Raw genomic sequence first — 22,456 nt, 5'->3', positions numbered from 1 at the left:
TCTCAAAGATTGCGTTCAGAACAGTTTATTAATCTTACATCAAGAAAAAGGAGATTGGTTTTATCCAAGATGTTCAGCTTGTAGAGACAGAGAAGCTCTGTAATCGGTAGTCATCGGAGCAGAGTGCATGCTGGGAGTGTTTCACCCCGCGGTGTGTGTTGATTCAGCTGAAGCTGCAGACCAGCTGGGAACCAACGGGAAGCTGGTGGAGCGGCTGGTGGAGTGGTGCGAAGCCAAAGATCACGCAGGGGTGATGGGCGAGTCCAACCGCCTTCTGTCGGCCCTCATTCGGCACAGCAAGTCTAAGGTGAGTCCAGGCCCAACTCCTCTGGCAAGCGCTCGACATTTACATCCTGAAAGCTGACGGCTGGTCAGCTTTAGAGCCGCAGACAAGCCGTCCTCGTGTATCTCAAAGAAATTCCGCCAGAAAAGATGTTCTGATGTTTACACCTCTACATCTGTATTCCATATCCATCAGTCATGGAGCTCTACTGCACATCACTGTCTGAACCTTTAACCCTTGTGCTATCTTATGGGGTCCAGATGACCCCACCTTCCATTGAGGTGTTCTCCCTACCATGACAAAGGTGGATAAAGGTGGAAAGATTTCATGTAATCCATGGACACCAGTGAAGATCACAAATCATTGAAGAAAAAAGGTTCAGAGCTCTGTCTAGTGGGTCTAGATGACCCAACGTTAACGTGCCTGGAGGCACAAGGATTAGCAAACGACTATCCCACTTCTTGTGTCGCTGTCCCATGATACCTTGAACATAAAATCCACCTATTGTCTTTTTATTTCTTACTTTCTTTCTATATTGCTTTTTAAACCCACAGTTGAAAACATACAAGAAAAAAGCAGAAGGAACAATAAAATAGGTTTACAGAGCAAAACAAAAAAAGTAAGAAATACCTCGGAATCCCTTGGCTCTACGGATTTTTTCCAACATTATCCATGTATAAGTCTTTATAATGTTGTTTGGTGGGTAGTCCATTTCTCCATCTTTTTGACAAAGATCTTCTTGACTTCTTATCCTATGGTTCAACAATTCCATCTCGTGTATTTCCTCCACAAGTTTTTCCCACTTCTGCGGTGTTGGCAAATCGGTCTTGTACCATTGTCTCGTGATTGTTTTCTTGCCTGCGGCAAAAAACGTTTGACTAAACATGTGTCATTTCTTAGTACATTTTCTACAATATATCCCAGATAAAGAAATAAGCATGTCTTTGTAGCCCAGGACCTTGGTTATAATCTGGTGAATATTCTTCCAAAAGCTTTGGGGCAAGACTGAAATAACTGAGAGCAATAGAATCTACCCATTTTCAATGAAGTATGCTACATGCATGAATTGCATGAATTCCCAATCCCTAAGAAAACATGCACTAATGCAGGGGTCGGGAACCTTTTTGGCCGAGAGAGCCATAAACGCCACATATTTTTAAATGTAATTTCCAAAGAGCCATACAATAATGTAGCGTCCCTTTCCCACACTGAGGCACGGAGACTTGACCTCTTTTAAGGTTCTTTATTCTGTTACTGTAGACCACAACGAACGCCGTACAATTAATTCAGCAACTCCTGAATTTCTCCCGCCGAGACGAGAGCGCTTCTCCCAAGTTTATATTCCCCTGCTCCCGCTTCAGCCCTCCCATTTCCCTTATTCGGCCCATAGCTGAACCCCATTGGTCCAAACTACCTAACAACAGCCTGAGCGACAGAACTGAGAGCCAATCAGATCTCTGCTTGATACGTTTTAATGAACTCCAGGACTTTTAACGCGGACCAACACCCACCCAGTCCAACTCAGTCCGCAACAATTTGTTTAAAACTAAATATACAAATGAATGTGTGCATTTGATTTAATTTCAACATTTTTAAAGTACAATAAGTCTGTGGATTCTTTTTAATAACATTGTTATGCTGTTGCTAATAAATGATGAGTATTTCTCGTGGTAGTTTTGCTGATGGTCTAGTCCGGTTGATACGTGGTGAGTTTCTGCTTCATCCAGGCGTTGAGACTTTAAACGTGATCGTAGGTCTGAATGTTTTGTAGATGTGAGACAGACTGCTCACATGCAGACGTGGAGCCAAACACACACTCACACGCTGCAGTGAGTGACGGGTAGCGGGTTTTACGTTTTTACAATCCCTGCACGATTCACCTGCTGCCTGTCCCCACCACCCCCCACCCTCTGCTTTCTTCCTCACACAACCCTGGAGACTGGAGCGCGCAGTTTTAGGCACGGCAATTCACAGGTTTTCAGCTGGCACAAACTCTGTGAAATAATAGATAATAGTAAACTGATAGTCCTGGCGCAGATTTTGTTCTCCAAGCACCGCCATTACTGCGCGCCTCTGGCATCGCATCGCGCCAGACAAGGACTGGTCTAATGAAAAAAAAAAAAAAGTATAATTAAAGATTTGTCTGCGAGCCACACGTGACCATCAAAAGAGCCATATATGGCTCGCGAGCCATAGGTTCCCAACCCCTGCACTAATGTCTAATGTCACATTAGACATGAACTAAAACGTTTCTTAGATAAAAGCAGAATCGTTTAGAAGGTACATTACCCACCAAGACGACTACTAGATACCTAATGTACAATTGTAGACGTCTACTGGACATCTCAGGCTTCTCTGTTATGTTCCTCTACTAGACGTCTACCTATAGAGTTCTGATGGATACTTGCATGTACAGGTCTGCTACTCATCTACCTGTAGACATCGAATCCTGGGGTATTTTTGGACGTCTGTTAGAGGAGTTATTTGAACATTTAATAGAAATTAAAGAAATGCTGCAATCTTAGAAATAAGTTTTATTTGTGTGTTTTTTTTCACTGACAACTAGTGGTTAAAAACATTTTTACTGAAATCTACCTAAAAGGTCTCAGAAACTTGCATAAAAACAAAAAGGCACGATGAGACAGCAACGCGATGAGTCATGGAATAGTCATTGGTCCAAACGGCAATGGACGGTAGAGCTCTATGAGTCGCTGACTATTGTATGTATTCTGCAGATCTATAGCCGTAAAGGGGAAAATATTCAGGATGTAGATGTCTCATAGATGAGTTCATGCCCAGTGGATTCATTGGAAGGTTTCAGACTTTTGGGATCAAAACCAAACTTTGGGCTCAACAGTCAGCGGTCCTGGCCCGGATAGTCTCACCTCTACTCTACCTGTTGGTACGACCCTTGACCTCGTTAAACTCCAGTCTCTCGTCTCTTGTAGGAGGTCGTCAGGACCGTCATCCAGGGCGGAGGGGTCAAACATTTGGTCACCATGGCAACCAGTGAGCATATGATTATGCAGAATGAAGCACTGGTGGCTCTGGGCCTAATAGCAGCACTGGACTTAGGTATGTTTGTGTTTAACTTTTGTTGAGTAAATTGCTCCGCTATTGTTGCTTTTGAACATAACTTTAGTTTCCACACATTTTAGTTTTTCTGTGTGTGAAACTGTTTGCTAATGTCCATCTGTTAACGCTACTATTGTGTTCTGGTTTCCAGTTGCAGCAGAGAAGGACTTTGTTGGAGCCAACCTGGTGTCGGTTCTCCATAAACTGCTGTCCGACGAGAGGAGCGCGCCAGAGATTAAATATAACTCCATGATTCTCATCTGTGCTCTCATGGGTTCAGGTGACGGCTTTTTCTACCGTTTGTTTTCATATTTAGAGGGTCTTTGTGTGTTAGTATAGTATAGGCGGTTTTTGCACGTCTTTCATTAAGATGCAAACATGTTACTCCGGTTCTGACCTTTAAACCAAAGCATCAGCTAACTGAAGCTACGTTACAGCAGAAACCATTAAAGCTTAGACACGTGTTCATCGTAGTGCTTTTGAAGGGTGGATACTACTGTTCATTCCTCACTATAAATAATAATAATTTAATACTTTATAGTATAATAATTTAATTTAATTCAATTTTATTTCCATAGCCCAAGATTAATAGTCGTCTCAATGGCTTCATACCGATAACTGTAATAAACATGAAGCATAAAGAACATAAAGTCATAGAATTCAAAAGGTAATGGCTAAACTAAACTGGGCATTCCTGCCTTTAGATCCTCCTTCTCTGTAAGGAAAAACAAAACAAAAAACGGATTCTGGAAAAAAGCAGAGACCTCAGGAGAGTCCACATGAAGGTTTTTAAGATCCATTCCAACCTTCACTCTGAGCACCAGCCCCTCCCAACCCATCAAAATGAACGAGCCCTTACATTGTGACGTCACAAAGAGAGGACCCGCCCCTTCCAGGAAGTGACTGCGCTGCCAGCTCCGCCCCCAGGTCAGGCGCACTTGTCTGTGGTATTTGTATTGTGACCCGGTGCAGCAATGGCCATAAAAAAACGCTCATTCCATTTAGCGTTTAAACCCGGTGAGGATCTGCACCACGTTTTGGGGCTTCATCCATCCTGAACGGCGCCAGCAGGTGGATGACATTGAGAAGGCGCTGCAGAAAAAGGAGCAAACATTTCCTGGTGGACGTTCAAAGAAAGCGAGCGACGAATTAGTGGAACTGGTTTGAACCTGGATTATGTGAGGAAAGGTGGGCGTGTCTCCGAAAAAATGATGAAAGCGAGGAGGGCTTTTGATACGGAGGCTGACGCTTCAATGAGGACAGAAACGTTCAGAGCCTGTGCTAATCAGAACATAAGATGTACCCGTTAACCATCACCAGTGTCTGTGATGGAAGAAACGCTAGGGCTACATTATGAACGCTTAGATGTTTGTTTTCGTGGTAGAAACGCAGACACGCCTCTGAGGCTGGCTCTAGGGTGATGTCCTGAAATGGGCGGAGCCTCCAAGATTGAGTCGTCTTACTTCCAGGTGGTCAAAGAGTTTGTGAAAATAACTAAAAAATTGGTTCTTTAGTGTTAAAAGGTCAAATACGATCATATATATATATATATGTTTACTCGTGTTTTACTCTGATAATTTCTTATTGATGTTTTATTCTGTTCTTCTTATTTTAACCTTGTACAGCGACCTTGGGTGACCTGAAAGGCGCTTGAAATAAATTGAGAGAGAGAGAGAGAGAGAGAGAGAGAGAGAGAGAGAGAGAGAGAGAGAGAGAGAGAGAGAGAGAGAGAGAGAGAGAGAGAGAGAGAGAGAGAGAGAGAGAGAGAGAGAGAGAGAGAGAGAGAGAGAGAGAGAGAGAGAGAGAGAGAGAGAGAGAGGAGAGAGAGAGAGAGAGAGAGAGAGAGAGAGAGAGAGAGAGAGAGAGAGAGAGAGAGAGAGAGAGAGAGAGAGAGAGAGAGAGAGAGATTGGCTGAAAGGCTTTAGAAAAGCAGGATATAGACCATTTAAAAGGCAGCCAGTGTGAAAGTCGAAGATGTTTTCTTTAGAAACAAAATTCAATTTAATTTTATTTGTTTCGCCCAAATTCACAACAACAGTCGTCTCGATGGGCTTCGTACCAATTATCCTTCAGAAATGAGAAACAAATACTCCTGTTCTGTCATTTTCCATGGAAAAACATGCTGAAAAGCATTTCTGCTTCCTTCTCTCCATGTAGAACCTCTCCACAAGGAGGTCCAGAGCCTGGCGTTCATCGACGTCGTGTCCAAGCTGAGGGCTCACGAAAACAAGACGGTGTCGCACCAGGCGTCGCTCACGGAGCAGCGGCTAACGGCCCAGAGCTAAATGACTGTGTCCTGCCCAAACCACGCCCCCTCTCGCCCCGAAACACCCGCCTGTTCACACACCTGACGCCTGTCAATCGCTGCCCCCGTGCCCTGTCATCACGTGCCAAGGTACCATTAACTGCCAGCCAGACACCTCTGACCCCGAGTCTCCGCCCCCACCCTCTAGGCTTAGACTGATGTGTCCCACTGAATGACACTTCTTCATCTTTTTCTAGTTTTTCTTCATTTTTGTACAAGTCTCCACCGAAAATCCTAAATCTGTCAGCATAAACGGCCTCTGAAACTGTTTATCGGTTCTCACGGGACGTCTGATACTCTCCCTCTGAAAGCCATAAGAAGAGATTGATCCGGGTGTGTGAGCAGGTCCGTAAAACCCGCGTCGCTCGGCGTGATTTGCAGCCGCTGATGCATCAGTCTAAACCTAGCCTGCAGCTCACCTTTGCATGCATCTCCTGCCGTCTGCAGCTCCCCGAGAGCTTCGGCGCCACCAACAGCCTGGCGCCATAGACACATCACTCTTTTAAGACCACAGCTGTGACACTATCTGCCAGTAACCTACCAGTAACCATGTGGACAAAGAACCAAAAAAAGACAAAAAATATTGTTGTGATCCCTTTTCTTTTTCTAGCAGCATCCATGACGTGCGCAGTCGTGTCCCACGTAGACCGAGTAGAACTTGACTAGAAACTGTGCATGTTTTCGTCCCGTTGAAGCTGTGACGTGTTCACTTCTCTGCACTCATGTCCTTATCGCCGCCCACACCTCCAGTCGTGTGCGCTCCCTTTTTTGGCATTAGGACTTCCTTCTTCCTCCCTCGTCCCGTCCCAAAGACGTCCCCCTGATCCAGCAGCTCATGCGGAAGGTAGAGGCCTCACTCTCTGACCGGAAACCCGGGATCAGACTCACCTGACAGGAGAGAGCAGAGCCGGAAGAGTCCAGTTTGACACCACAGAATGTCCAATCTCCAACAGAACGTGTGCCTTTCGCCAACCCCGTTAGACGTGTGACCACGGCAGAGACGCGGCGCTCTGGCTGTGGTTCTGGACGACCCTTCTCCTTATCCGTGCTTCATCAGACTCACCTGAAAATTCTACTGTAGTGCTGCTGTGAGAGACGAGTTGAACGCACCTGAGACACATCCACTGGGTCATGCTAACTCACAGACGGGTCTGCAGGACATTTCAGTTTTGATCTGAAGGAAAAACTGGATTTAGGAGAATCATGTTCATGAAAACCTTCAGTCCACTGGAGCTCAGTGGAAGCTCTTAGACAGGAACGGATCTTTACTCTGACCACGAGGCGGGACGGAGGTTTAGACCAGAAGGTTCTAGTCTACCTGCATTACAAAGGCCACCAAGTCCTGAAGAGGGAGATTTGACTCTAAAAGGCCACAGCAGAAGGGATTTAGTTTGTAGATTTGAGGTCACGAACAATCTATCAAAGATGGTTTTCTAGGCATGCTGGAGGAGCTGGAACACGTGTGACGAGTCTTTAAAGAACACGTCAGAATGGGTTGAGGTTAAAGGGCGAGCGTACTGATGCACAGCCTGTTCCCCGGTCTGGATCCCACATTCCTACGTATGAACGGTTATTTATCAGAGTCGTGATCTACTGCAGACACGCGCCAGTGGAACTGTATGCATAGTAACTGCGTGAAATGCTATAAACGTAAATGTTTGTTATCAATGTCACAAGTTGTACATTTGGAGATCTCAGCAGATGAAATAAAAACCATAGCTGGTGACGCCGGTGTGTCTGGTTTTTCCTTTGATGGGACATCTCTCCCAGTTGGTTATCCTCTATGGGCTTTGGCACGGTTCTGAATCATCCACCTCACTTTAGGTATTTGGTAGTTCAACTGAACCACATTGTTGCAGTTTTTGAAGGGACACCCCAACGTCTTTTTCAGGAAGGACTACAAATAGAATAAAATAAAACTACAACTTTATCAGGTCCACCATTCTAGAACCGTGTTGGACCTCAACCCTTGGTGTCATAGATTCAACAAGATTCTGGAAACATCTTCAGAGACTTTGGTCCACGTTGACATGACAGCATCACTCAGTTGCTGCAGATTTGTCTGCTGAACATCCATGATGCTGATCTCCCGTTCCACCACATCCCAAAGGTTCTCTATTGGGTTCTGGTGACTGTGGAGGCCGTTTGAGTCCAGAGAACTCATTGTCATGTTCTAGAAACCAGTCTGAGATGATTCCAGCTTGATGACATGGAGCCTTATCCTGCTGGAAGTAGCCATCAGAAGATGGTCCACTGTGGTCAGAAAGGGATGGACATGGTCAGCAACAATACTCAGGAAGGCTGTGGGGTTGGAACCACACCCCACACCATGACACCACCACCACCAGCCTGAACACCTCCATCTGGAGATGATGGAGGGGGAAGACAAAGTTGATTATGTTGGACTATTGTTTGTATGTTCTAAATATGTTCAAATTGTTTTGAAGCATAACTTCAGTTTGTTAAATCTCTAAATTACTGGTATTTTACTTCTTTAGTTAATATTTAGGTTTCAGGTGTTTTGTATTCGTACTTCCCTCCCTCTTGTGTCATTGGTCTGATCAGCCAGTGTAAAATCTCCCTGTTTCCTGTTGGGGGGGTCAGTTTTCATTGGAGCTTTGGTTATTGATTCTCAGTTACATTTTTTCTGAACTTGATCCCATTTTAATTCAGGCCCATCCCATTTTTGTGTTGGTAAAATAAAACCCCTAATTTGAAGACCAGGTTGGGATGGAGGAACTCAGTCCGGTTCTAGTTCAGCTGTTGGTTCTGAAACCGGTCCCAGCAGAGGTTTAGTCATTTCCCATCAGCTGGTTCTTTATAGAGCATCTCCGGAAAAAACGTCCCGTTTCTAGTGGGCGGGGGGCCAAATATCCCAAACAGCATCAACCTTTCTAAGAAAAATTCAAACCATCTTAGTGTGGGTGAAGGAATTTATTCAAAAACCAGAACAAGACAAACATGAGGGAAGCAAAGAGGTTCACGTTTGGACAGTGATCAGCTAAATTAGTGCGACTGTCAGGAAATCACATTTACAAAAAATATTATCACAAACCCTTTGTCCCTTTTCACTTCCTGTACTTGAGACCGCTAAGGTCCGCTGGAAAAACCTCGTCTTCATGTAACAGTAACCTTCACAGGAACATTGGAAAGTCCATTCAGTAGTACAGATGTGCTTCATTCACACAAACTCTGGAGTCAAAGTGCCCGATTTGTTTCATTCAAGTGTTCAGAAGAGTCCAGTCTGAGGAACCTGGTCTGATCCGGATCATGTGACCCGGATCCCTCAAACTTGACTGACGTCCTCAGAGGAAACACGACGTCTATGACAAACAGAACCACAGCATAAAAGCAGGCAGACCCGCTTTGACCCGAATGTTCTCACAGAACTTTATCTTTCAACTCACTAAAATGCACAGTTTCTGTTTGAATCTCAACGGTGAGGGAGAAAAAGAAATAAGACGGTTCTGTTCCTACATTTACCGCTGGAAGGAAACTGCACGTTCAGACAGCCTGACCTCTACGGAGAACCGTCCAGCAGACGGACGAGGCGGGAATGATGGACGCATGAAGACGAGCAGGAGACATCTCTGCTGACGGGGAAAATACTGAAACCTCTGCAGTTATCTGCTGTACTCGGATACTCCATGAAAAAATGTTTCCAGTATTTCCAGGTCAGGTGGTCCATGCAGATGTCGTCCTGGTCATCAGAGTTCATACTGCATCATGGAAACAACAATACTCTTTCTGCATCTGCTGCGTTTTGTCCTTCAGTCCGACTTCAGACGACGTGTCGATAAAACGGTTAGAAAAAGAAACAAAAAGAGGAGCTGCCCAGATTCCCACACACGGGTTGGAGGTGCGGTCAGAGGAAAGAACCAGCGGGGCGATGGGGACGGTAACAAACCCCCGCGGAGGAGTGGCGGTCTCCATGGCAACACCACATCACTGTTCACTGGGCTAAATCCATCCTGCCCCCCCCCTCCCCCCGTCCTGACTGCCACAGGCCGCCCAACAACCCAAGTCACATCATAAAAGACAACGAAAAAGACCAGAATAATAAGAGTGTTCCACCCCCACCCCACCCCCCAAATCCTGGACCCTGAAGCCCGGACCTCCACATCCACCTGCAGGTCTTTACCGGCAGTTTGACTCCACACTGATCCAGAAGAACCGTGACGATGACTAAAGGCGGTTCCGGCTCAGACCGAGGAGCTTTCTGAGTGCTGGACAGAAAAAACCCTGAAGTGACCCCACTCCCCCTGCCCACCCCGTCAGTCCGTGGTCCTTTCCGACCCTGAAGGACGACTTTATTCTTTGTTAAAATACTGATCTAATATCAAAAATGTATCCAAAGGTCTAATCTCTAAAGGTAGCAGTGAAAAGCGGAGCGTCTGGTGTCAGTAGTCTCACAGTGTTCGTCTACACAGAACATGTTAGTGGCTGGTCAGAGGTGCTGCTTCCTGTGGAAGGCCGCGGTGATCAGTGACGCTCCGTGGTCGCATCCAAACGTGAGGCTGACACAAAGGAGAAAAACAGCCATGTTGACTTCCACGTCTTTAAATCAGTCTGTCAACGTAAAGACGCTTTACCTGTTCAACGGCGGACGCCGCCTCCGCTTTAGGTAAAGAAACTGAAAGAGAAGACAGAAAAGAAAGTAAAAATCCAGAAGACGTCTGTCCTCCAGCGTCAGACCAGGATCACAAACGGACAAAGACGGGATGTGGTGAACGCAGGGCGGACTGTGGAAGGAGCAGAGGATCCAGCAGACCGTGGATGCTGGGAGCTGCAACTGGACACTTTCAACGCCAGAACGGGGGCAAGGGGGGGTCTAATCCAGAACTGGTCCTCCTGATCTGCCCCCCCCCCTGCCTGTTTCCAGCTCCCTCTGCTCTGCGTTTGGCAGATTAGCTGACTCAGATGTCAGTCTGACGGACTGAGCACACCTGATCCAGGTAATCCGCAGCAGGGAGAGCTGGATCACCCACTACATCAGACAGTGGAGGCAACGAACAGCTCTTTCAGTGGCAGACTGTTACTCCCCCCATGCAGGAAGGAACGATTCTGCAGGTCATTCATCCCAACAGCTGTAAGACTGTACAATGCCACAGTTTAAAAATGCATGTACAAACCGGTTTTCATACATCCATAGCTCATCTGTATATTCTGTGTCTTTACTTTATTTATTTAAATTTATTATTAGGCATAACATGTGTTATGTTGTAATAGTGTACATAATTTATTACTTACTTACTTTTTACTTTTTTCTGTTTTTGCACATTTTTTGTATTTGTATACTTGCACATTTGGGAACACCCCTCACTTTTGCACATTGCTGTCACTTTTCATTTCTCTGCTCTTTGGAACTGCTGTGACAATTGAATTTCCCCAATGTGGGGTCAATAAAGAATATCTATTTATCTATCTAGTGTTGTGTGGGGCAGCAGGCGGTAAAGGCCGTGTCTCACAGCAGCTACATACATTTTCCACGTATGAAATGTCAGTCATCTGTGATCCATGCGTGATCTACATCATTCATACGTGTTTCTTGCGTTCATAAATGTGCTCAGACGTCCGTCGAGGGTTTCAGCCGACGAGTCTTTAAGTGAATTCAGTTTAGAGATGTTCAGAGATTTTGGTCAGTTGAGAATTACAGTTTGTGTATTTTATGTAGTTTATACACAATTATTTTGTAAAGCTTCCTCAACTGTGTGTGATTTTTGTGAGATTCATCCAGAAATGTGTGTCTTTCCAGGAGCGTTCCACGTTTGTCTAACAGACTTTTCATGCATGAACCACTGATGTGTAACTTTTAGATCACGTTTACGGCGCACAGATCACGTTCAGATGACATCATTGATGCATGAATCTTGAATTGAAGCAAAGCATCGTAACGGCCCGCGGTGGGAGCTGACCGTGGTGCTGATGCAAATTTCTGCTCAATGCTCTGAATGTCAAAGCGTAGAAGTTCAATGGAGGTCATCTATGATTGACTCCTTTTTCCCATTTTCTTAGAGATATGATAAAGAAGCAGAAATAAAATCTACAATAAAGAAATAAAAAGATGTTTGCAAGGCTGATGCTGAGATATTACCAGGATAAGTAAAATGATGAACGATTATGTGAAAATGTAAATCCTTTAGTCCAATTCATCCATTTTAAAATCATGGATTAGAAAAGTCCTTTTTCCTGTTGATCATTTAGTTTTTTAGAAAAACTAACTTTTAACCTTTGAAATTATTTTCATTTATATTAGAAAATATGTTTTAGTGTTTTTTCAGTTTATGGTGATGCTAAAGGAAGTTCTGGATTTAAAGGACGAGGCTGCAGCTGCAGTCAGGTTCTCCTGCACAGAAATGGTTGCTGGTTTCTGCTGGTGGATAGAAACTAACTTCTCTGTTCATATATATGTAGCGTCTGCAGCATCTGCAGGATCTGCAGCATCTGCAGCGTCTGCAGCATCTGCAGGGTCTGCAGCATCTGCAGGGTCTGCTGGATCTACAGGTTCTGCTGGATCTGCTCCGTCTGGGTTTCTTTAGTTTGTCAAAACAAAGTCTGCTTCTGTTTTTTGGACAAATGCAACTGCTTGACATTTTCTACCAGATCTAGTTCACAGCACAACACCACACAGAGCCGTCCTTCAGGACCACACAAACGACCCGTTTGGGCCCCTCTAACCCACCATCTACACACACACACACACACACACACACACCGTGTGTCTCATGAGTAGTAGGCCGATGATTTCTTGCAGGACTGCGGTGGGAGTCGACGCATGGAGAGAGGGGGGGGCACCCTGATGAAGCATGGAGGAGGAAGAATGAGGATGAGGTGAGTGATGGTTCTGAATGCTTCAGGCCCCTCCCCGGCCGTCAGGGAGAGTCAGACACACAGCCGGTTTGGACCACAGCTGATGATCTAATAAGCACCGCCTCCTAATAGCATCTCTAGAACCTGCTGTATCCCATCCAGGGTCACAGGGCCGCTAGAAACCAGGGGGGGTCACCCTGAACGGGTCACCAGTCTGTTGCAGGTCCACACAGACACACATTCACACCAACGGGCTGTTTAGAATCCCAGTTAACAGATGGAGCAGGTCTTTGGAATGTGGGAGGAAACCCACTCATTCAGGAGGAGAACATGACACTCCACCCACAAACCAGAGTGCTGACCACTACACCCCCATCCACCCAAAACATCAAATATTGAAAGAGTGAGAGGGACGTTTCAGAAAGCTTCTCTAAAACCTTCAGATCCCAAATCATTCTGACAACTGTCCCAATCCAACCGGACAAAGTCCTGGAATCAGTTTGAAAGTCTTCTAAATTTTAGGAAACCTCATGAAAGTCAGACATTACAGCATTAAAATGCTTGAATATTTTAAAAAAATCCCAACAGGAACAGGGTGTAGCGTCCAACCAATGAACCCAACGAGGAGCATGTTTGTCCCGACAGTCGACGACTTTCAGGATCCAACCTTGGGTTTTAAGGCACTAACTAACTGTTTCTCCATCCATCAACTCCTCCATCCCTCTATCCATTCTGTTTGCACAATGTTGTGTTTTAATTGTGTTGTTTTCACTCGTAGAGTGTCTTTGTTACGCTGGAAAGCCGCTTATGAAGGAAATATATTATTACTATCAGGAAGTATTTCCTGTTGGAAAACAGCTGATCTTCTGTTCTGTACTTCCTGGATCAGATGAGGGCAGACGGGTTTTGTTAGCTTGTGGGTGGAGCTGCTGCCCGATTCCCCGACACGGTGGACGGGCGTTATGGGTCCTTCAGTCCGTGGATCAGACGGTCGACCGTCTGATGCGGCTGTACAATCACATTCCTTTGTTTTTTAGACGTTACTGAGAGGCGGATGAGCAAGAAACCGTTGCTACGTTAGTTCCAGCTACAAACACAGGCTGTGTGCTGCCCTCTAGTGGAACACACAACCATGAATCCAGAATCACGACGGGTTTCTCACCAGCTCGCCCTCACCGCTTCGATGTCACTCACTAAATTCTGAGCCAGACAGATCCCAAAGATCTGTGAAGGAAAAACACAGAGTCAGAACAGGAACGGCTCAGCTTCCTTGACTTTCAGAAAGGTTCTGAGAAGGACCGAGCGGACCTGCAGGAGCGCCACTCCGATGAAGATCCCAGCCACCAGGGTCAGGTTGTCCTGGAGCCACTTCTCAAACTGCGGCACACAGCCTTTAACGTTGATGTAGTCCTTCTGCTCCGAGTCCTGAAAGCACAAACGTCCCGTTATCTGGGCTGGAAGGCAGAACTGGAGCCGCCAGCCGCTCCTGGTGACTTCCTCTCTTGTCTGAGCAGACGCTTCAACGTAGAAACAGGAAGTGGTCAGACGGCAGCAGAGAATACAGAGATGCACAGATTGCACTTTAACCAGAAACGTTAGAGTATGAAAACATCCAGACTTCATCTTCAGGCCAGCGTGGCGGGGGTTTTGAAAACACAGCAAACCGGGAGAGGGCGGAGCACAAGTCACATGACCAGCAGGACTCACCGGTTTGGCTCGGATGTCGTACCCACACTGAGTGTTGATCACGTCCTCCTGGAGAGGAAGGACGACATGATTGGTCTAGAGGCTGCCACGCCCCAGCACAGGTGTACCTCCGTGTGTGTAGCATCCTACCGCTGGGTCCTTGGTGCAGCAGGAAAACGGGACGCCACACTTTTCCCGGCTGGGATTCCCGTCGGTGCAGTTGAAGTAGATGTTCAGGTTCCAGTCGTCGACTCCAAAAGCCCCACAGCACTCCCACTGGAGACATGAGGGGCAGTTACAACCCTGGACTGAAAGACACGCAGACCTCTGTCTGTCGGTCTGTCTGCCATCCATCGTCCATCCATTCATCCATCCATCCAGTCCTGGGATTCCACCTTAACCAGAAATGTGACCAGTAGGTTTTTTTTTCCACAAATCTTCAAAGACCCAGAAATGACATTTCTTTATTTCCAGAAGGTTTTCAGGTTTTTCGTTAGCGTACGAACCCCGATTGTGGAAAATGAAGTTGAAGATGTTTTAAAGGCGTGTTAGCAAGTCTGTATCTTTGTTCTAGTCTGTCCGTCGGGTGTAGGTGAAGAACGTCCTCTACACTCTGGAAACAGTCTTTCTGAGCTCCTGTTAGTGAGGAATCCTCTGACTTACATACTCCTGAGTGAAATCGATGAGGTTCTGCAGATCGATGTCGTCTCTGTAGGCCCGGATGTTGTTGTTGATGAACAGGTTGAGCTGGTCCTTGATCCAGTCCTTGAAGACAAACGCCAGAATTCCAGCCGTCAGCTCCAGGAAGAAGATGATTCCTAGAAACACGGAGAACTGCCAAGAAGGAGGCAGAGCGGTCAGAGCGCCGTCAGCGTCTGTTCACGCAGCCGAGGCCAGAATTCAACGTACAAACTTCAGCAGGAAGGTGTTTTCCCGCAGAGCTCCGATGCAGCCGGCAAAGCCCAGGATGAACATGACCCCCCCAACCACCACGAAGAGCCAGACGGGGTCCAGACCCCCCAGGTCCGTGATGGAGGAGATGTTGGACAGAACCCCCTGGAGGAGAGACGGAGCGCGCTCAGTGAGAGAGAAGCTGTGAGGCTGGGGGTCAAAGGTCACAACGGATCATGATCATGTTGGGACGTTTTCTCCAAGAACACGGTCAGCCGCTACACGGATGCAGAGTTTTAGCAACACAACAGTCTGAAGGTGGTAGTGCACAAGAACCGCACAAAAATATGGAGTCAGTTCAGCCTCAATGATCAGAAATGAACACAACCTGCTTCACAAAAAGCAAAAGCTCGGACTCACAACTGTAATTTTATGCAAACGTGCAAAATAAATATGGAAATGCACACATGGGGTTTCACACATGCACAATAAATGTTTCTCACAAATGTGCACACTGTGTTTCAGAAAAACACAAAAATGTTTCACAAACATGCGTTTTAGGTACACTTGTAATCTGAACACACAAATCATGTGACCTGCAGAATGTGCATTTACAAAAAAGCAAACACGCCTGCTTTGCTGTTCAGTTTGATTGACAGATTGATTAGCCAATGGTGACACTAGTTGAGCTGCTGCGTCAGGAGTCTCAGAATTCACCACAAGAGGTTTGTTTCACAAATGTGTTGAGATTCACAAATGGGGGGGGGGTGTTAATGCACATTCTGCAGGTCACACGATCTGTGAGTTCATATCACAAGTGTAGCTAAAAATCATGTTTGTGAAGCATCTATTGCGCATTTGTGAAACATTTATTGTGTTTTTGTGAAACACAGCATGCACATTTGTGAAAAACACAAATTGTGCATGTGTGAAACACAATGTGTGTGTGTGTGCGTGTGAAACACAAAGTGTGCATTTCCAAGTTTATATTGCACGTTTGCATAAACTTACATTTGTGAATTAGAGTGTGTGTTTTTGTGAGACAGGTTGTGTGCGTTTCTGATCATTGAGACTAAATTAACTCCATAGAAAATGAGGACAAACGATCCAACGGAATCAGAAAAAGCCGCTGCAGAAACATTTAGATTTTCCATTTCTTTCGTCTCTAAGCTACAAAGACCAGAACCATCAGGACTGAGTCCAGACCCGTTTGACTCACTTTTTCCTTTTCTGCACATAAAGGATGCTTCTCCACTTAAACACACTCAGGCCTGCTTTCAGGAGGATTTAGACGTGCATTCACATCCAGATAAGCGTTGTGTTTATTCATCACACAGTCATGTAACGCTTAATGCTCACCTTCTCACTCCAGGCCCAGATTCCGATTCCAACCAAAGCCATGCCCAGCAGCTGCAAAACAACAGGAAACATGAGGTCTGGGTTCTTTGGACCTCCTGGTTCTGGAAGAGTCTCACAAACAGCTTCAGTCTATGTGGACGCTTTAGGACCGGACTCACACCAGAACCAGAACGTTTTGTCCAAATCAAAGTAGGAAGATTCCTGAATCATTCCCTGCCTCCAGTGTTGCCCCACTGGTGCATGAATGTCCCGGTGATGGTCAGAGGGGCCGTAGGCGTGAAGCCACGCCTCTGTTGGTCTGCCCCGGGTGATGGTAGTACCCCGGGGCAGCTGTGGCTACATCAGTAGGTACCATCACCAAGTATGAATGACTGATGGACACATTGGAAGAACTTTGAGCGTCTGGAAAAGACCAGAAGAATCCATTATTATTATTATTATTATTATTATTATTATTATTATTATTATTATTATGGGCCCGTCTCAGTCTGGCTTCCAACCGAGGCAGCACTCGGGCCGGCCCAGGCTCCTGGGGGCCAAATTGGTCCTCCTCCTGGGGACCCGGCGTGCGGCGAGCTTGATGGAAGCTTTCAGATGGCGGGAAAAATCAAATGAAAATATGTTTTTTGTTCAATGGTCTTTGATGGCCCACGATCGACCCACATGTGATCCATGGACGTAATGAGAACCTTTGGCCTGAATCATGATAAATCGACTTTTTGAGCTTTTCAGTGTTCTTGATTGTGATTGGCTGAATGACGATCTAAGTCGTTATAAACCTGTGGCTCCACAGAGCCTGGGGGTCCAAACAAGAAGATGTGTTTCTTTTATAGATTTGTTCCTGGTCTTTAAATATAAAATTCACAATTTTTTTAGTTTAAAAAAAAAGTATTAATGGTATATGAGAAGAAATGAAGAGTATCCCGTTGTAATCCCATTTTCATGAAGTAACTTATTTGTATTTCTGAGGCTAAAGACTGCAGGCTGGTTGGTCCTCACACCGTTCCACCTCACCGGATCTGGACCTCTGGTCTACAGCAGACTGCTATACTTATACTAAAGTAATACTCCAAGAGACTTTGAAGAGTACGACTGTTTGCTATGGGGGGGGGGGGTCTGTTGGATGACTTCTGCAGGGCAAATACAGATTCAGCCTTCAGTTCTGCTGCAGGACCTTCCAGAGAGCAAAGACGCTGGTTCTCTCTAAGGGCCCAGGCGGATCAGAGTGGATCACAGCAACAGGCACAGTTGCAGCAACCTAGGTTGCAGCAGCAGGTGCAGTTGCAGCAACCCAGGTTGCAGCAGCAGGTGCAGTTGCAGCAACCCAGGTTGCAGCAGCAGGTTTAGATGAGCAACATAGGTTGCAGCAGGTGCAGTTGCAGCAACTTAGGTTGCAGGTGCAGTTGCAGCAACCCAGGTTGCAGCAGCAGGTTTAGATGAGCAACATAGGTTGCAGCAGGTGCAGTTGCAGCAACCTAGGTTGCAGCAGCAAATGCAGGTGCAGCAACTTAGGTTGCAGCAGCAGGTTTAGATGAGCAACATAGGGTGCAGCAGGTGCAGTTGCAGCAACCTAGGTTGCAGCAGCAGATGCAGTTGCAGCAACTTAGGTTGCAGCAGCAGGTTTAGATGAGCAACAAAGGGTGCAGCAACATAGGTTGCAGCAGGTGCAGTTGCAGCAACATAGGTTGCAGCAGCAGCAACATTAATTGCAGCAACATTAGTTGCAGCAGTAGCTCCCGAATTGGCCGCTAGTGCGCTCTCTCTCCCCGCAGCACCTGCTCCCCCGCACGGTAAACATGACGTCATGTCACATAGTGTCCAAATCTGCGGGACAGATCTCCCCTCCAGACGCGCACGCCCGTGCGCGCTGGATGAGAGGCGCGCGCAGCTTACAGTGGTTCTCAGCTCAAAGCCGATTAGCTCGCCGGTAGCAGTGAGTCCGGACGCCGGCGGGTCGGGACAGACCTGACCGGGAACCGATGACGGTCCGGTGAGGAGGAGGAGGGTTCGGGCCTCCTGTGTCTGTCGGGACCAACCAGCCAAATCGAACCAAAGAGAACAAAGGTCTGACCCAGAAGAGGATGTTGAAGCCGAAGATGAAGTATTTGATGCAGCAGCTGACTTCGTGGCCTCCTTTGTACGGATTCCCCGACATGTTGGAGCATCGTCCGCCGCCGCCGCCACCACAACAAGAGCCGGCCTGCTAGTTTAGAGGCGGGACGGAACCGGGTCAGCGCTCCGGGGATCCATCGTCGTCGTCCGCTCCGGTTCTCCTTCCTCCAAGACGCGCTCAGACTCACCGGAAGAAGCCCGCGGGGCTGCAACGACCCGCTTTTCCGAACAATGAGCCTCCGTTATTTCTAGGCGAGTCGCGCCTGTGAAGGGCGGGAACGCGCACGCAGATCCGTACCGAGGATTGGCTGAAAGGAGGCTTGACGGACAGCCGTGACAGCCAATCACATCCGAGGACGGCCCAACCACTTCCGGTGTCAGCTATTGCTCTCAATGATTTATTTGTTTATTTAATTAGAAATATAATTATTAAAAACTCTCGCAGACACAACCACACATTGATCTCCCACATGCATACCTATATAAAAAAATACATCATCTTTTCAACATAAATTAAGTTTCCAGGCGATTAACAATCTGGACTCTATCAGTCACTATCCTACAGCAGATGTATAAATGTCATCAATAGAAGGATTTGAGTTCTAAATACATTTTAATACAATCTGACTTCATTCTACAGAAAAAGATCAGATCTCTTTTGCATTTTTTATGAATATGATATTTTCCCCAAATCAGAGAAACTATTGTTCTCAATCACTCCATCGTCAATTGAAAACATACAAACAGCATCCATCCATCTTCTTCACCTCCTTTGGCGCTTTCAGGGTCAGGGGGTTGCTGGAGCCTGTCCTGGTCACTGTTGGGGAAGGTGGGGGACATCCAGGATGGGTCACCGTCTGTCACAGGGCACACTCCCACTCACACACAGGGTCACTTTAACCCTTGTGCTATCCTATGACCCCACCCTTACATTGACGTGTTCCCCCTATGACAAAGGTGGATAAAGGTGGAAAGATTTCATGTAATCCATGGACACCAGTGAAGATCACAAATCATTGAAGAAAAAAGGTTCAGAGCACTGTTTAGTGCAGAGGTGGGCACTGAGGGCCGCATTCCTGCATGTTTTCCAGCATACCATGCTCTGGCATGTTCTGATTGGCTGGACACACCTGAACCAGGTAATCAGCCATGAGTAGGGCAAGACTATCTGGAAATCATGCAGAGACACCGGCCCTCGAGGCCTGGAATTGCCCACCCCTGGTCTAGTGGGTCTAGATGACCCCACTCCCAATGTTAAAGTACCTAGGATAGAACAAGGATTACAGGAACTATATAACGCCAAGTCAACATTTTGAGCTTTTCAGTGGATTATAATATTTATTTCTCACTACAAGCATCCCAAAGTGGTATTTTAATCTGAGCATTCCTCCTAAAAACCTGCTCTCTGAACACCAGCCCCTCCCAACAACAGCGGGTTCTCCCATTGTGACATCACAAAGTCAGGAACCGCCCTTTCCAGGAAGAGTCTGCACTGCCAGCTCCGCCCCCAGGCTGAAACACACTCCTACTTTCCCAGTGGAGCTAGCGGCTAAACTACTTTCATTTTCTATGAACAACATTAACGTCCATCTTTGCAAAAGTTTGGATGTTGTTTGTTTTTGTGGGAGAAAAACAGACACTAGGATGATGTCATGAAATAGGCGGCACCCACAAGGAGAGAAAGACGGAGCCTCAGAGATCGAGCCGTCTTCCTTTCTGGTAAAAAAATGAGCAGCAAAAATAACTAATATTTCATAAAAAATCGTTCTTTAGTGTGCCAAAGGGAATATATGATGATATGTATGGATATATTTTACTCTGAAAGGCTTAAGAAAAGCAGGATATAAACCCTTTAAGGAACCAATTATGTCTTTGGACCGGGGGAGGAAGACGTAGTGCGCGGGGAGAACCGACACGTGCACGGGGAAGACATCCAAACTCAACACAGCACACATGGTTGGAGTTTTGACACGAGAGTGCTAACCACTGCTCCACCGTGCCGCTCTCACTAATTAGCAAATAAACAAAATGATAGTTGCTTCAAATCAGATAAAATGACCAAACTTCTTAACTTTAGTTTCATCTGGAAAAATAAATGTCAGCATATCTGAAGAGCTGACGTGATCAACAGCTTTAAGGGGGGAGGTGTAACCCTTGTGCTATCCTAGGCACTTTAAAGGATCGAACACACCGGGACGAATATTCGGCAGTGTTTTTCGCCACGTTTTTTGTGTTCACACGCAGGCGATTTTCGCTGACGATGAGCCGAGCGAACATGCAATTTCATTCCCTGACATTAGATGGCGCTTAATGTAAACAGAAATACTCCTGTACACAAGGTGGCGCTGCGCAACTTTACGCTTATGAAACTCGCTTTTCACTCAGAAGAAGAGAGCAAGTATTTATGGGCTTGTCAGAATAACACAAAGAAAACATGAATATTTCCAGCATCAGTAGCTCCAGTGATGAAGAAATTTTTGTTCTGTTGATGATGAAAGACGCCGATTTTGGGTACATCCCATAGTTACGAGATGAGAAGAACATGGGGAGTTTTATCGACTGGTACAAGAGCTGAAAATGTATCATGAGTGTTTTCGGGGGTATTTTAGAATGTCCGTCAGTGAGTGCATCTTCTTCGTCTTATTTCTTCGCGGCAGTGTAGACGCTACTCTGCGTTTATCTTCTTCGCTGTGACGTATGTGTGCTCAGCAAGACAGTTTTGTGTTTGAGCGCCGCCAAGATTTGTTTTACTGTAATTTCAGAAGCTCCAGACACGTGTGCAAAAGCGCCATTCTCATTGGTCGTATAGTTTTTGACGCGGCGCGTCGAACCAAAAAAACGAACCCGAGGCGTTTTTTAAAAAAAATGACGCATGGCGTTTTTTGCGTCGGTGTGCACACTCACATTGGTGCCCTTTGTTTGGTCACGAGGCGTTAAACGTCGGCGAATATCGCGCGCGAAATTCGTCCCGGTGTGTAGGGGCCGTAAACGTTGGGAGTTGGGTCATCTAGACCCACTAGACAGTGCTCTGAACCTTTTTTCTTCAATGATTTGTGATCTTCACTGGTGTCCATGGATTACATGAAATCTTTCCACCTTTATCCCCCTTTGTCATGGTAGGGAGAACACCTCAATGGAAGGGGGGGGGGTCATAGGATAGCACAAGGGCTGAAGGCCACACACTTTTGCATGGAAGGTATTGACTTTTATTTTGAATTATGAGACTTGATGCTTCCACACTTTTGGGGTTCTTGGACTGAGATGGCTGGACTTATTCTGGACAAAGACTCCCTCTGGTTTGCTTTTCCAGGGCTGTTTCTCAAAAATAAGGGACACTGGTTTTATTTAACATGTCCTCTCCCACGTTAAGCAGAAAACTGACACTTCAAAGACTGAATTAAATTGGTTTTTCAAACAGCTTCTTACAGGCATTTGAATTTTGTTTTTTGGGATTTATTTGAAAATGAAGCTGAAAATGTGTTTTTTTATGTATGCATCTTTAACTATTTTGGTCATCTTTTCTTTATTGGCAGTAAAATATGACATGAAACCATTTGAGTTAAAATACACGGAATTGTTTTGCTTTATAATATTTGATCCATAACCTAAATTCTAAAGGTGAAACCCCACATGAACAGCTTATTGAATTATGTTATATTCAAGATCTCCACACCGCACGGGGAATAGAGATGCCCTAAAACTGACTATCAGTTTGAAAAAACAAACACTGTCGCTCCACCAGCCATCAGAATAGAAGAGAAGCTGGGTGGCTTCTATTCTACTGCTGACTCTGGCCGCATGTGGGGGGGGGCTGCAGCACATCACAGACTACAGAAGCAGCACCATCAGTGCTGCAGCCAGCATCATCACAAACGTTGGCACACCACAGGGCCGTGTTCTCAGCCCCATCCTCTACACCCTGTTCACCCACGACT

The 22,456-nt window shown here is 46.1% G+C and overlaps 2 protein-coding genes across 5 annotated transcripts in view; one reads left to right on the top strand and one right to left on the bottom strand.

Moving 5' to 3' along the window:
- Positions 1–7,389, top strand: part of rap1gds1 (Rap1 GTPase-GDP dissociation stimulator 1) — a 29,425-nt gene extending 22,036 nt beyond the window's left edge. The window contains exons 12-15 of one of the 2 annotated variants that reach the window (XM_004080070.3): positions 168–307; positions 3,232–3,358; positions 3,510–3,638; positions 5,516–7,389. In XM_004080070.3, the coding sequence (XP_004080118.1) occupies positions 168–307; positions 3,232–3,358; positions 3,510–3,638; positions 5,516–5,643 (524 nt within the window). In that variant the 3' untranslated portion in view covers positions 5,644–7,389. The remainder of the gene's footprint in view (positions 1–167; positions 308–3,231; positions 3,359–3,509; positions 3,639–5,515) is intronic. The other variant, XM_011487795.2, reaches the window with a different exon arrangement.
- Positions 7,390–8,578: 1,189 nt separating this feature from the next.
- LOC101171701 (tetraspanin-5) lies at positions 8,579–18,820 on the bottom strand. 3 transcript variants are annotated; one of them, XM_011487793.3, is made up of 11 exons: positions 18,481–18,819; positions 16,410–16,460; positions 15,069–15,215; positions 14,823–14,993; positions 14,310–14,435; positions 14,181–14,228; positions 13,782–13,898; positions 13,636–13,697; positions 12,379–12,459; positions 10,256–10,296; positions 8,579–10,180 (listed from the first exon to the last, which is right to left on the bottom strand). In XM_011487793.3, the coding sequence occupies exons 1-9, from the start codon at positions 18,562–18,564 to the stop codon at positions 12,387–12,389; spliced, it is 879 nt and encodes a 292-aa protein (XP_011486095.1). In that variant the 5' UTR covers positions 18,565–18,819; the 3' UTR covers positions 8,579–10,180; positions 10,256–10,296; positions 12,379–12,386. The 3 variants fall into 3 exon arrangements, with proteins under 3 accessions (XP_011486095.1, XP_011486096.1, XP_004080116.2); XM_011487794.3 differs by lacking the exon at positions 16,410–16,460 and having other exon boundaries at positions 18,481–18,820; XM_004080068.4 differs by lacking the exon at positions 12,379–12,459 and having other exon boundaries at positions 18,481–18,817.
- Positions 18,821–22,456: the final 3,636 nt, after the last annotated feature.

Source organism: Oryzias latipes, chromosome 18, assembly GCF_002234675.1.
Source record: "Oryzias latipes chromosome 18, ASM223467v1".
Lineage (NCBI taxonomy): Eukaryota > Metazoa > Chordata > Actinopteri > Beloniformes > Adrianichthyidae > Oryzias > Oryzias latipes.
This window is presented reverse-complemented; position numbering and strand designations above follow the sequence as displayed.